Source organism: Mobula hypostoma, chromosome 26 (assembly GCF_963921235.1).
Source record: "Mobula hypostoma chromosome 26, sMobHyp1.1, whole genome shotgun sequence".
Taxonomy (NCBI): domain Eukaryota; kingdom Metazoa; phylum Chordata; class Chondrichthyes; order Myliobatiformes; family Myliobatidae; genus Mobula; species Mobula hypostoma.
The window spans coordinates 26,745,108-26,757,333 of NC_086122.1; the positions used below are offsets into that span (position 1 = coordinate 26,745,108).

General features: G+C 39.4%; 1 protein-coding gene across 1 annotated transcript in view; it reads left to right on the forward strand.

Moving 5' to 3' along the window:
* The first annotated feature begins 7,756 nt into the window (after nt 1-7,756).
* Nucleotides 7,757-12,226, forward strand: part of LOC134338160 (transcription factor AP-2-beta-like) — a 111,834-nt gene continuing 107,364 nt past the window's right edge. The window contains exons 1-3 of the mRNA XM_063033757.1: nt 7,757-8,211; nt 8,626-9,013; nt 9,621-10,082. Of these exons, the coding sequence (XP_062889827.1) occupies nt 8,987-9,013; nt 9,621-10,082 (489 nt within the window). The 5' untranslated portion in view covers nt 7,757-8,211; nt 8,626-8,986. The remainder of the gene's footprint in view (nt 8,212-8,625; nt 9,014-9,620; nt 10,083-12,226) is intronic.

The window sequence follows — 12,226 nt, forward strand, 5'->3', positions numbered from 1 at the left end:
AGAATAGAGTGTTTGATATCAGTTCTGTTTCAAGCTTGATGCATGCAGTTCCTTTTGTCAATCAGAACACTTGAGCTCATATTGTATCTGCAGATTAATACATTTGGGATGCTTTCCTCTGCTGGAAGTTCACTATATTCTGAAAATGGTGACAATTCATCGGTTATTATTAATTCATCATGTCAACTAGGATCAAAGTTCAAATTGAATGTATTATCAAAGTATGTATATATCACCACACACTACCTTGAGATTCATTTTCTTGTAAGCAATCACAGTAGATCAAAGAGGTGCATTAGAATCAACCAGGATGAGAAATATTGACATTCATTTAAAGAGAATGTCAAATGCCAGGCCCAGTCCTGATTTGGAATTTATTCTGATTTTTATTATAGAGTCATAGACATTGCTGTATGAATCTATGATACAAATCACCATAATCTGATGAAGAGTAACATCTTGTTTTTCTCTAGAACAGCTCATGGACAATGGGATTAGTTATGGGATTCCTGGATGCAAGCCTTAATTAAGATCAAACAATTGCATAGGGGCTAGGAATTGATCCGGAATGATTCAACTATGAATATGCAATACATGTATAAAAAGATGTGTTCCTGTTTAACACAAAGCACTATGGCTAAATTTATGTTCCGATATTTCCAAAACCAAATGTTTAACCCAAAGCAAATGAGTGAAATGGCAATCGCAGTCAGCTCTAATCTGACCAATAGTCTGTCCTTAGAGATATGAAGGAGCTACCTTCAACTCCCAAAATTTGTTTGTGAGATGTGATCAACAGTAGTAAGGCTCCATTTGTAGTATTTCATAGCCCCGCTTAAAAAAAAGTGATGGTCTCACTGTAGCAAGATTGAGTGGTGCAGTTTAAATTGTCTGTGCATAATCTTTGGGGGCATTTTGAATAGCACTGAATCAATTCAAAGAACTGTAACATCCTTCAATTGCAGATAATTGTTGGTTTTGCCTTGACTCTAAAGCATTAACCAATGTGTGTTTGTCAGTCTTTCTATGAAGAAGAATCCTTAACATATGTTGATGTCTTTGCTAACAATTCTGACTGGCTGCCCATAGTGTACCAAATTATGAGAGTCATAGATAGGACACACAGTCAGAATCTTTTCACCCAGGATAGAAATGTCAAATACCAGAGGATATTATTTTAAGGTCAGATGGAGGAAATTTAAAAATGGTATGAAAGGCCAGTTTTTTTCACACGGAGAATGATGGGTGCCTGGAATGGATTACTAGGGGTTAGCAGTAGAAGTAACAGCTTGGAGCTTGAGTCTTTTTGATGGCTCATGAAAATGAAGGGAAAAAAGGGATATGGATGAAATACAGGACATTAATATAAACTGGCATCAAGATCGGCATAGCATCATGGGCCAAATTGCCTGTCCAGTGGTATATTATGTTGGTCCCAAGTTTGTTTGTTTTAATAGTTTAAAATGTCGCCTCTAATTCTATAATGGTTGTTGAAATTTGCATTGATTATTCATATTGTTTTTTTCTGTGATAGATTTTTTTATGCGTGTAATTTCATAAAGCCACCGTTGAAGCAACTGATTTTAAAGGCCATAAAGTCCAAATTCCACCAACAGTTCCCCATAAGTCAGACTTCTAACGCTAGAGGTCACCCTCACGGTTCTTATCTGCATTGACGCTAGCAGGAATACTGTGTCACGGTGACCTGAACTGAATAATACTCATGGTGTGTTCTGATTGCATTGCATGTTGGTTAATTTATGACTCGGTACATACACATGCCAGAAATAATTACCTTTCAGCTTCGTTCTAGTTAACTAATTTTACAGTTACACTTGAAGCCGGCACCAATTTTAGAAAACGGGAGGTGAATAATCTGCTTCATTTAAAAGAAGAACTCTGCGGATGCTGGTCTAAGTCCATACTCAAAACGTCTTTAACAAGCAAAACTATTAAGATGCCTGTTTTTCTCTGCACTTACACCTTGCCACGTTTTAAGGTGTTCGTGTCAAATAAATGGAAATTGTTCTTCAATTCATACAGAATGAACAATAAATTGTTCATTCAAATCATTCATACAGGTTTTATGTAATTGAATAAATTAATACACATGGGATGACAACTAATGCATCTACGATTAGTCACAATTTTCATATTTAGATATTTTTGAAATCTGATGCTGCGGCAATTTCTTAAATTGCAACCTGTTATCGGTATGGTAGTTAGAACTAGGCTTTTGTAGGACCTGGCTAAGCATAACAAACGATTTTGTATTTTAAATAATTTGTTTGAAGAGTTCAATATAAACTGGGACGGAACAAAGAGTTCAGTGTATATTGGAGTGTGTATGCATAATGCCAAATCAACTATAGTAAGATGCATATCGAGGGGGAAAGTTTAGTTATAGCACGAGTAAAATAGATGGAAGGGAAAACAAAAATGTGTTTTCAACTTTACCTTCAACAGTTGTATGCCTTTAAGAATTAATACTTTACAAACGACTCTGTTCTTTATCACAGTTTAAAAAGCGTGTATCAACGCTTGAAATGCGCCTTATTCTTCTGTTACAGATTTCACTGTGCAAAGACACCAAAGTCACAGACATTTCATCCTCTTTTCACTCGAGGAAAGGATAAGAGCGTCGGAGCACTAGGACAGGAACTTTGGATATTGCTAATCAATTTCATATCAGCCCATGTCCAAAGTTACTCCACCATGTAAGCTTAAATAACTACAAGCGCCTTTATACTCATCATTGTTTTAAGGACAAACCCTGGCTCCGATAATAAACCTTAATGGAGTTCAGTAAATTGCCTACAAGATTTGAAAGTTCTGTAACTTATTCAAAGCGGAAGCAGTAGCTGTCCGGGCTGCTTGAAGGTGTGACCCTCGGTGAAGCAGACCTGCTTTATACCATGACTTCTCCATGAGTTACATAGAGGTTAGTGACAAAGGAGCTGTGCTTGAATGCACAAACAGAACTCTAAACTTGGGTAGTTAATTTTTAATGTTAAGAGCCTGCAGGCAAATTTTAGACCTTCTCTTGGGAAAGGAGATCTTTATAAAGTTCCCAGCAGATTCAGTATATTATCCAAAGATTTTTAGAATGTGAATGCTCCTCAGTCTACAGTTAACATGTAACTACTGCCGTTAAATTGCCTTCTTCAGGTGATTGTTACACTGTCTAGGAAGTTTTAATGCTCATTTCAATTTTTCATATGGATGTTACCGGTCGTTTTGATTCACATTGAAGATTCCAGTGGTTTAAACAATTCACGGTCAGATTTACATTTTATCTGAAATCCCAGACTTTGCAAAACACCAATGCCCAAACTTTTAACAAAAAAGAAAACGCCATTCTCCTCCTGATAGCCTGGCAGCCGGATGGCTGAATATTTTACACCGGGCACATAAATTAAAGCGGTTCTGTAATTGTACATCGAATCACTAATAATTGTACACATTCACAGTAAAGTTACACTGAAGACTGAAGTTAAATCTGAGTTGAGGATTTGGGAGAAAGGAGCAATTTCTCTTGCCTGTTTCCTTGGTTAACATTAAATGCCGACGAGAACATTTTAGATTCCGATTCTTTCCAGTGCTGAATGTTACTTTGGAGCGGGTGTGTAGATTAGTTTGCTCCGCTGGGTGTCGCTGTGACACTGATTCACAGTGCTTCTGGGCTGGGCGGGGAAATGTTAAACAGCACTGTACCCAATGCACACCTATAAAAGACGGAACTTCGTGTCGCAGAGACTCGCTCCACAAAAACAAAACACGCGCAGTTTATTAGTCTTTTTTTCACAAATGTTAACAAATAGAGGGCGAACCAGTATGATCTTCGAACAGAAGATAAGTTTTATAAGTGCCTCAATTTCAGCCTCATTTTCGAACTTCTACTTCTAAAGATAATTCTGAATACATTTAAAATGCCTGCGTTACTTCACCGAGTGTTATTTTTTCCCCCATATTTAGATACTGCTTCTTACTACTTCCATCCCGGACGTGTCTCTGCAAGTGCACGCGTGTTAAGGGTTGATGGGCTGGGGTTAGTCATTAAATTAAATCATCGGTGACATACATTAGTGAAAAATAATTCATGTTAGGTAAAACGAACGAGAGAATGTACCAGCATCAATTCGATAGTCGGCCTTGTGACTTAGCGCAGGAATAATCCATATTTGTCAGTAAATGTGTGACAATGAAAATGACATTTGATAGTCAAAGTAATTTAATAGCAGATTTAATTAATACTGTTAAAAGAATGAATTCTGGTCTTTCCAAAGGCGATAAGATTCACCCACAATCGCTTCTCCCCTTTTCCCGTCCAACAACAAAACAAAAAGCCGGGGATTGCTGCGGGCGACAGAGGGAGAATTCAATTGATTTTAATGTGAGATCTTCAATCTGTGAATGTCCCTCAAAGCTGACACTAGGAACCGAGGGTTCAATTTAACAACATACGTATTATGCAAAGACGTGCAGAGAGGGAATCAAATCGCAGACACATTTATAACAGAAAACACAAACAGCAATCGGCGATGAAAGTTACTGAAAGAAGCTAGTAATGTTGTAAACAGATGAGAGTAATAACACACATTCGTAGCATCATGTTGTAGTACGTAAAGTAGGATGAGCTAACATTAACAGCAATGAAAAAAATGGAAGCGCAAAGACAGCAGAAACAGAAATATTTGATAGTAAATATTCAGATGGGAACTGTTCAAAAAAATTCACGGGTCCGTGCGGATGATATTTTAATATTTAAGCATGTCTTGATATAATGTAATCGAAAAATCATTTGTAAGGATATAATGATATCAAAACTATAGAATGCCCAAACAAAGAGCGCATTGTTATCCGAGGAATTCAGAAAGCACTAAGAACTAAACACTATTTGCTTCTGATTTTTATTGTAGTATTCGCTGGGGCCCATCTCCAGGAAACCACACGGATGTAACTCTTTTGAGTTACTTCTGTAGGATTGTAGAAGAGACATAAGTACTGTTTTCAGCGAACTAATTGCCTGGAAAGTGAGGCATCTCGGAAGTCGGAGTCAATTGATGAATTGTGTTAAAAAGACAGCAGAGTCCCTTCCAATTTAAAATTTTACGCATGAACTAATATCGCTGCTCTTCAAAAAGTTTCTAAAATGTTTATGATTTTGAAAAAAGATCACTTGCTTTAGTGGTATAACTAAACTCTTCATCCTAACTCCACCGGCCCGCGACTACCCATCCAAAAAGTTAGGACGGTTAAGATTGGGAGTAGAAAAAATGGGAAACGTGCCTGTTTTTCTACCTAATGGAGTTTCATTGGGTCCAACCGACTCCAAGTTATATTCTGCTTTATAAATAACTGCCACCTTACTTTTGTGGACTATTGACTTTTATCCTGGAGACAGCATTTCCATTCTCTCTTTGAGCCCATGCATAATATTTATATATATGTATTTTTTATAAAACCATCTTTATCGATTCTATTGTGTTTCTTATACTTACTATGAATGCCCACAAGAAATTTAATCTCCTGGTTGTATATGGTGATATATGTCCTTTGGTAATAAATTTACTTTGAACTTTCCCTTTCGCCTTACCTGTTTCACCAGCTATCTGTCTGCTGTCAAACTATTTTATTTGGAAGGAATATGACGAATGAGTAGATCTGCAATGAAGCTGCGGACTTGCTGGCTCCAAGTGCGCGTTCACATGGTTGTGAATTTGCCCTTTTTGATATCTCTTGTACGCATTTGCGTGAATGTGAGCATTTTAAGTGTGGCATTAATTTGGTCTCAAATTTCAGTTAAGTTATGGGTAATGGATTTCCTTAGGACTTTTCCGTGATTTTATTTATCCATAATTAGGAGAGGGGAAATGGACGCTGGATAGGAAGGGAACCGTGTCCGAAAATGCATGTTTTATCCAGGTTCTGTTATCCGGAGAAATGTTCTTCAAACAATGACAACAGGAAAGTGTTTTCTGCTTTATTTTTATTATACTAATAACTTTTTAAAAATAAAAACATAAATCCATTGAATGAGTCGAACCACGATCATAAGATAAAGTTGTTTAGCTTCAACTTAGAAATTGAGAAGTTGAGTACATAGGTAGCAACAATATTTAGGAAAGTCTGTATAATGTTCCTCGGTGCCATAACCATATATTGTTTTAACCTGACAAATTTTAAATGCTTTGAAGTATTAAGGATATTCTTTATGCCATTTAGTTTTAACGCTCGGGTAACCAGCCCTCCATCAGGGAAATTATCTTGTTAGAGATCAGAAAGTTTTGAATTTTTAAGGTGCAGTCCTTGACTGAGAAGAGATGGCTACAAAGGACGATGCTGTGCCACGGGAATGGACGGAAGAAAGCCCGCGGTATATTTCATCATTATTTACCATATGGTTACAATGGGTGATTTTCGCAATCTCAATTGAAAAGCTGCTTTTTTTCCCCCTTCTTCTAATACGCGTATCCTCCAGAATGTCATCCATATCCTCGCTGCAGTGCGATTCGTTAATAGCAGTACAACTGTATAATGGACCACCTTTCCGCCCTACGCCTACAGTTTTCTCACACTCCACTTTCACATAATATATCCATATATGTATACTGTTTTAAAAATCGGGACTCACATATATCAATTTCTCAAGACCAACATGTATACACTTACATGTATATATTCAACCCCTTCTCCTCTCGCAAACACTTTGATTCACATATTAAAGGGACAGTTCATTTTCAAAAGAATTAAAGAGAAATCTCTTGTCAACAGCAAAAGATCGAAATAGTATTCTGTTTAAATTGACGAATTTCTCAAATCCGCTTGCCGAACTGTGTGCCCTGTTTCTAGTGGTCTAAAAGATAGATTGTCTTGTGGTTGGTTCGTACCATAAAGATTTTTCTTAAAAAATGGAACTGTTTGTTTTTTTTGTCTCATTATTACTTATCGCGCACAGTTCTAAACTTTCGGGTAATTTGTTTCAGAAAGTTTTCGAATATTATTTTTATTTTGAGTTTTAATATTTCGATTTTAAATTATTGTAGAACCATATCATATACAGCCCCGCACATTGGGGATTTAAAATGTAAATTAGCTATCCCCTGTGGCAATGCCGTTACGAATGGTCATTACAACTGACCCAAACTTTATTACTAACATTGCGGTTAACCAAACGTTAGGGTGAAGACGGGACATTTGTGAACATCGCCTTGAATACAGGTAACGTTGATGTTTAATTACTGTTCTGAGATTTGGTTATTGCATCGACCCAGTTTCCTGTTAATTAAATCAGAGACAGTATCAGCTCCCCACACTCACCTCAGCGCTCGTTTCATCCGCATTGTGTAAACTATGTATTTACGAACGTTTCTAGTAAAATGTAAAGTTACGGGGACAACATTCGCAGCAAAGATCACAAATGAACGTTTCTACAAGGTCCAACCACTATCTAGCAAAAAAAATTAAAGCAGTTCCGGAGCTGAAAACTGATCTAGTAATTTATTAGTTCCACCTGCTAACTAACAACTTAATATTAATATCAGGTATTCGGAAATGTAAGTAACATTTTGCAATTGCTCGTTTAATATTACAGTTGAGATTTGCAGATTTACGGATGCTGTTGGAACAGAAAGTTTTTCTGCAGATCACCATGGTTTGGAGAGCCTTTGTACCTGCAATTGAGTAAGACAATAATACGAAAGGACAGGGGAAAAATACAAAGGAGCGAATTCCATAAAGGACGTTGGCCTTTTACAGAGCCGTTAAGAGAGTACTGGCGAAAATGAAATAAGTACGCCAGTGGAAAGTATTTGCCCTCTTCACTGTTGAAAATAATTTGCTAAATGTCCCTCTTTTATTAAAGCAGCTAATCACTAAGTTTAAGAAAAATGACACTAGCTATAAGGTAGAATGTAAAGATTACAGTTACCTGTATCATCATACACTCCCCAGAAGCGAGTGTCTGAATTTTTAATTTCACTCATTTTTATATGCAATCTGAACAAGAGTAGCCAAAAACGATTAACCGCAATATTTTGTTTCTTTGGGGGAGTCGACGAGTCTCCAAGGCTTTGGCAGAGCTGGAAACACCGGCAAGCATTCAGCATTAAGCTGGGTTCTGAGGCAGAGGAGCCGCAAGCGACGCCAACTGCTCAGCGCATTCAGATTTAAAACAGGCCCTCGGGCAACGTCCGCCATCGGTAGAAAAAGGTAGATAAAGCCCTCCGTCGCAGCGTTTGCCTACTTGCATCGTCCAGGCCACTCTCAAACTTTAAACGAGTTGTCTCCATTCCGAGTTCGAACAGCTTCCCCAAAAGAAGTGCATGTCTTTTTAGTGTTTTATTTTAATGCCAAATGCATGTTAAAGTGTGTTCGTGTTCTGTGAAACATCAACGATTAATCTGCTTTATCAGAGGTCTGCTTTTGCAGACTACTATTGGGCTCTGGATAATTTTGTTCACTTTGCATTCGACTTGCGGGGAACTGGGCGGCAGTTGTGTGCAAGGCACACGCATAGACAACTCTTAATAAATAAAATGGCCAGCGTGCATTATATTGTCTATTGCTTTTCTTTGAAATGTCTCTTTCGGTTCCACTACTATTTCCCTATCCCTCCCGCACCAGGAGTTGTTCAATTTGACACAGGAAGTGCGCGTCCCCGGAGCCGAGCGTCGCGAACGCGCGGTGCTCGTTCACGCCTGGCTGATTAAAGATTTGGTGATATTTAATAGAAGAGAAAGCCCGGACTCAGTGGGAGAGACTCACAGCAAGAGAGAGAGGGAGAGAGAAAGAGAGAGAGAGAAACTCGGATCCGATCCTAGCCTCTTGGTTTCTCTCCCAAATAAACCCCAGCATACGGATCTTTATATGGATTTTGGACTCAATTTCTCCTAATTCTTTGGAGTTGCTCCGATTGAAACAAGACACAGACACACATACAAAACGACTGGGATTGTTTGGGATTTGGTGTCCTCAAATCGCACAGATGTTGGTGCACACATACGCTGCAATGGTAAGAACAGTAGAAAAGGGGGGAACGGCGTCATTTATGTGAAATCGAAGCTAAAAACATTATCGCGATTGCGTTTATTTTCGTATCCAGTAAAATAACAACAGATGGTTCCGACAACGCGCGTTGTTTTTATCCGCCCTTTTCGTTATTTTGGCGAACTTTATGTTTCTCACAATGGCGAAATAAACGAGTCAAAACTGCAACTCCAACAAAGGGTAACTTTTACACACACCCGAAAAACAAATCGGGAGAACTGTAGAGATGAGGGGTGTGTGGGGAGTGGTGGGGAGGGAGGGGGTCTTTTTTTTCCTCGGGGCTAGTGGTGGGGGTGGTTGACTTTATTTCCGGATTTGCAGCCGATATATTTTCTCACAGTAACTTGTCAGGGAAAAAGGTCCGATTTTAGATAAAGACAGAAGTTCGGCGGAGAATCGAACTGAAAATAGTACTGCGCAGAGTTGGAATTGTAAAACAGCGAAAGGGAGAGAAAGAAACCTCCAAGAATCGGCTGGTTAAATCGAAGAAGGGGAAGGAATGGAGCGGGGAGGACTGTGTTGTTTTGCCTGCGTGCATGCTCCTGTAATCGCTGTTCTGTTTCCTCTTTCAGGATCGGCATGATGGAATGAACAGCAGTCATAGTGCCCGGCTCGCCCAGCTAGGCTCCATGAGCCAGGCTCCCTACTCCACGGCCCCGCCGCTCTCGCATACCCCTTCTTCGGATTTCCAGCCGCCTTACTTCCCACCGCCCTACCAGCCCCTGCCCTACCCTCAGAGTCAGGAGCCCTACGCTCACGTCAACGATCCTTACTCCCTGGCCAGCCCTTTGCACCAGCCCCAGCAGCACCCGTGGCAACAGAGGCAACGCCAGGAGGTGGCGGCCGAGCAGGGTATCCTGCACCAACCCCGGGGTCTGTCTCAGTTGTCAAGCCTTGATCACCGTCGGGATTATCATGGGATCCGGCGGCCTGATGTGCTTCTCCACTCCGGCCACGGCCTTGACTCAAACCATGGGCTGGTTGACACTCTCGCTCTCCACGCTCTCAATCACCACGGGCTCGACGACGTACAGGTACGGGCTCCTATCTAATACACCGAGGCATGCGTGACGGGACAGTTCTTCTAGTGACATTTTGTTGTTTTTTTTGAATTAAATAAACCGGCCCTAAGGATTACAGATGTAAATTTAAGGTTATTTCCGAAATTTCTTTTTGCATGGAAATTAAAATAACTAATGACAGCGCATGAATTTGAAAAGTTTTCTATGAACTGATTAGTTTCGTTGTCGCTCCCCGGTCTCCCTGTGGCAAGCTCACATTGTACATGGGAGGACTCGATAGCATTGTTTGCAAACGCTGACACAGTATTTATATCAGTTCGCTAATCCGAAAAGATGCTCTGATCTAACACAACGGATCCCTCATGTCATTAATGACCGCAATGGAAAACAGGGCATTCGGCTATATTTTGTTCTCGAATTTGCGTTTTATCCTGAACCTGCTCGTCTTCGAACATTTAGTTCCATTTTATAAATTGATTTCCCAAATCAACTTTTAGGCGGGAGACTCATAAATGTATCATTATTATATCATAAATATTTAAAAATAAAAATCTGCATCGTTTTTAAAGGAGAAGCGAGTGTGATGTAATGTACGACGAGGGAGTCGTTCTGCTGACAACAACGATTTGGTTTGGAAGGAAAAAGAAACTTAGTAATGAGTTAACTTAAAGTACGAAGAGCAAGTATAGTTTTATTAATAGAATAGGTTTATAATTGTCACACGTTGGCTGTGCACTTTGGTTGTCTTCCCCCCCCCCCCACGTCGCCCCCCACAACACACCCTACACCCTTTGTTCTCTTCTGTGTTAAGGATTTGGATGGGTTGTTGGTTTTATATTTTAACGGTCATAGCAGAACCTGACAGGTTTCACGAAATAGTGTCGGGTTTTGATGTCCAATTTGGATTAACCTCCAGCAATTCCAATACTTAATTCTCTTCAGAGCACTCATATTAATCTGGTCGGATGAACGGCAAGTCCTTGCTGCAGAGATTCACATCTAGTTATTTATTATGGTTGCTGCCTTTTTCGATGAATCCCGCGATGCCAGGGTGTTCAAAACGAAAGTGACAACCAGTGGCGCATCGTGTATGTTTTAGACATACAATCGAGCGCTCCTAGTAATGACAAGGTTGTAGATGTGTTGTTCTTTTTCCCATTTCAATTTCGTTGATATAAAGCAAAAACTATCAGAATTAAAAATAGATATGTTGTGTAGTATAATTCGGTTTCCGCCTTTACTCAACCATAAGCACGACAATATGTTATTAATACAATACATGAAAGGTCTTAAGGCAGAGCTCTCGGTTTGAATTCGCTCTGCCCGGATGAGTTGTCTCAAATAAAATCAAGAACAATTTAAGATGAGCATATCATTAAATCCTGTACGGTCTCTCCCTTGGCTCTAGTATTGACGAGATCTATCCAGCCTGGTCTCGGTGGATTGTTCCACTGAAAGATTTTTCTAATTATAGGCTTTGTAAACACAACTCGCTTTATTAACTCCGCGCGCTAGACGGGCTTGTGGTGTTTAACGAAAAAAAAAACAGATTCAGAATGGCAAGTAAATACAGGGAGGAATCGTCTGCCGTCGAAAGGCTCGAATTAGTTATTCCAAGCACAGAAAGAGTGTCGCTCACAAAGTGTCCGCTTTATGCGGATTGCGGCGATGTTGAAAAATATGGCAGGGTAACTTTTCACTGTTATTAACATTGCTTTTTTATGATCATCTCATAACTAGGTGCAAAATGATACATTAGTTTTCCCCCTTTGGATGAATCTGTCGAGTCACCGTGCTCCGTTACAAACAGAATTACATTTTTTTCATTTAAAAAATAATATATTGCTTTTGAAAAGCAATCTTTACGTTTACCAGTGCCAAAATTTCTGTTTTTCTTAAATCAAGTGAAGCGGATCGTAAATATCAGAGAAATGCGAGCAAAGGTGCGACTTTTTTTAAAAGGGTTTCCGAATTGACTTCACTATGATCTCGAATTTTAACTTCGCCTTTACTTGTTACTTTGTCGATGGCATCTTTCAATTATTTTTTGAAAAGTCTTTCCCGTCCCTGTCGCCCGCAGACCTACTCATTCCACCGTTTCCGCCCAGGTCCTGGGACCTCTCAGTTGATGGTATTATAGTTAACAGATCATGGGC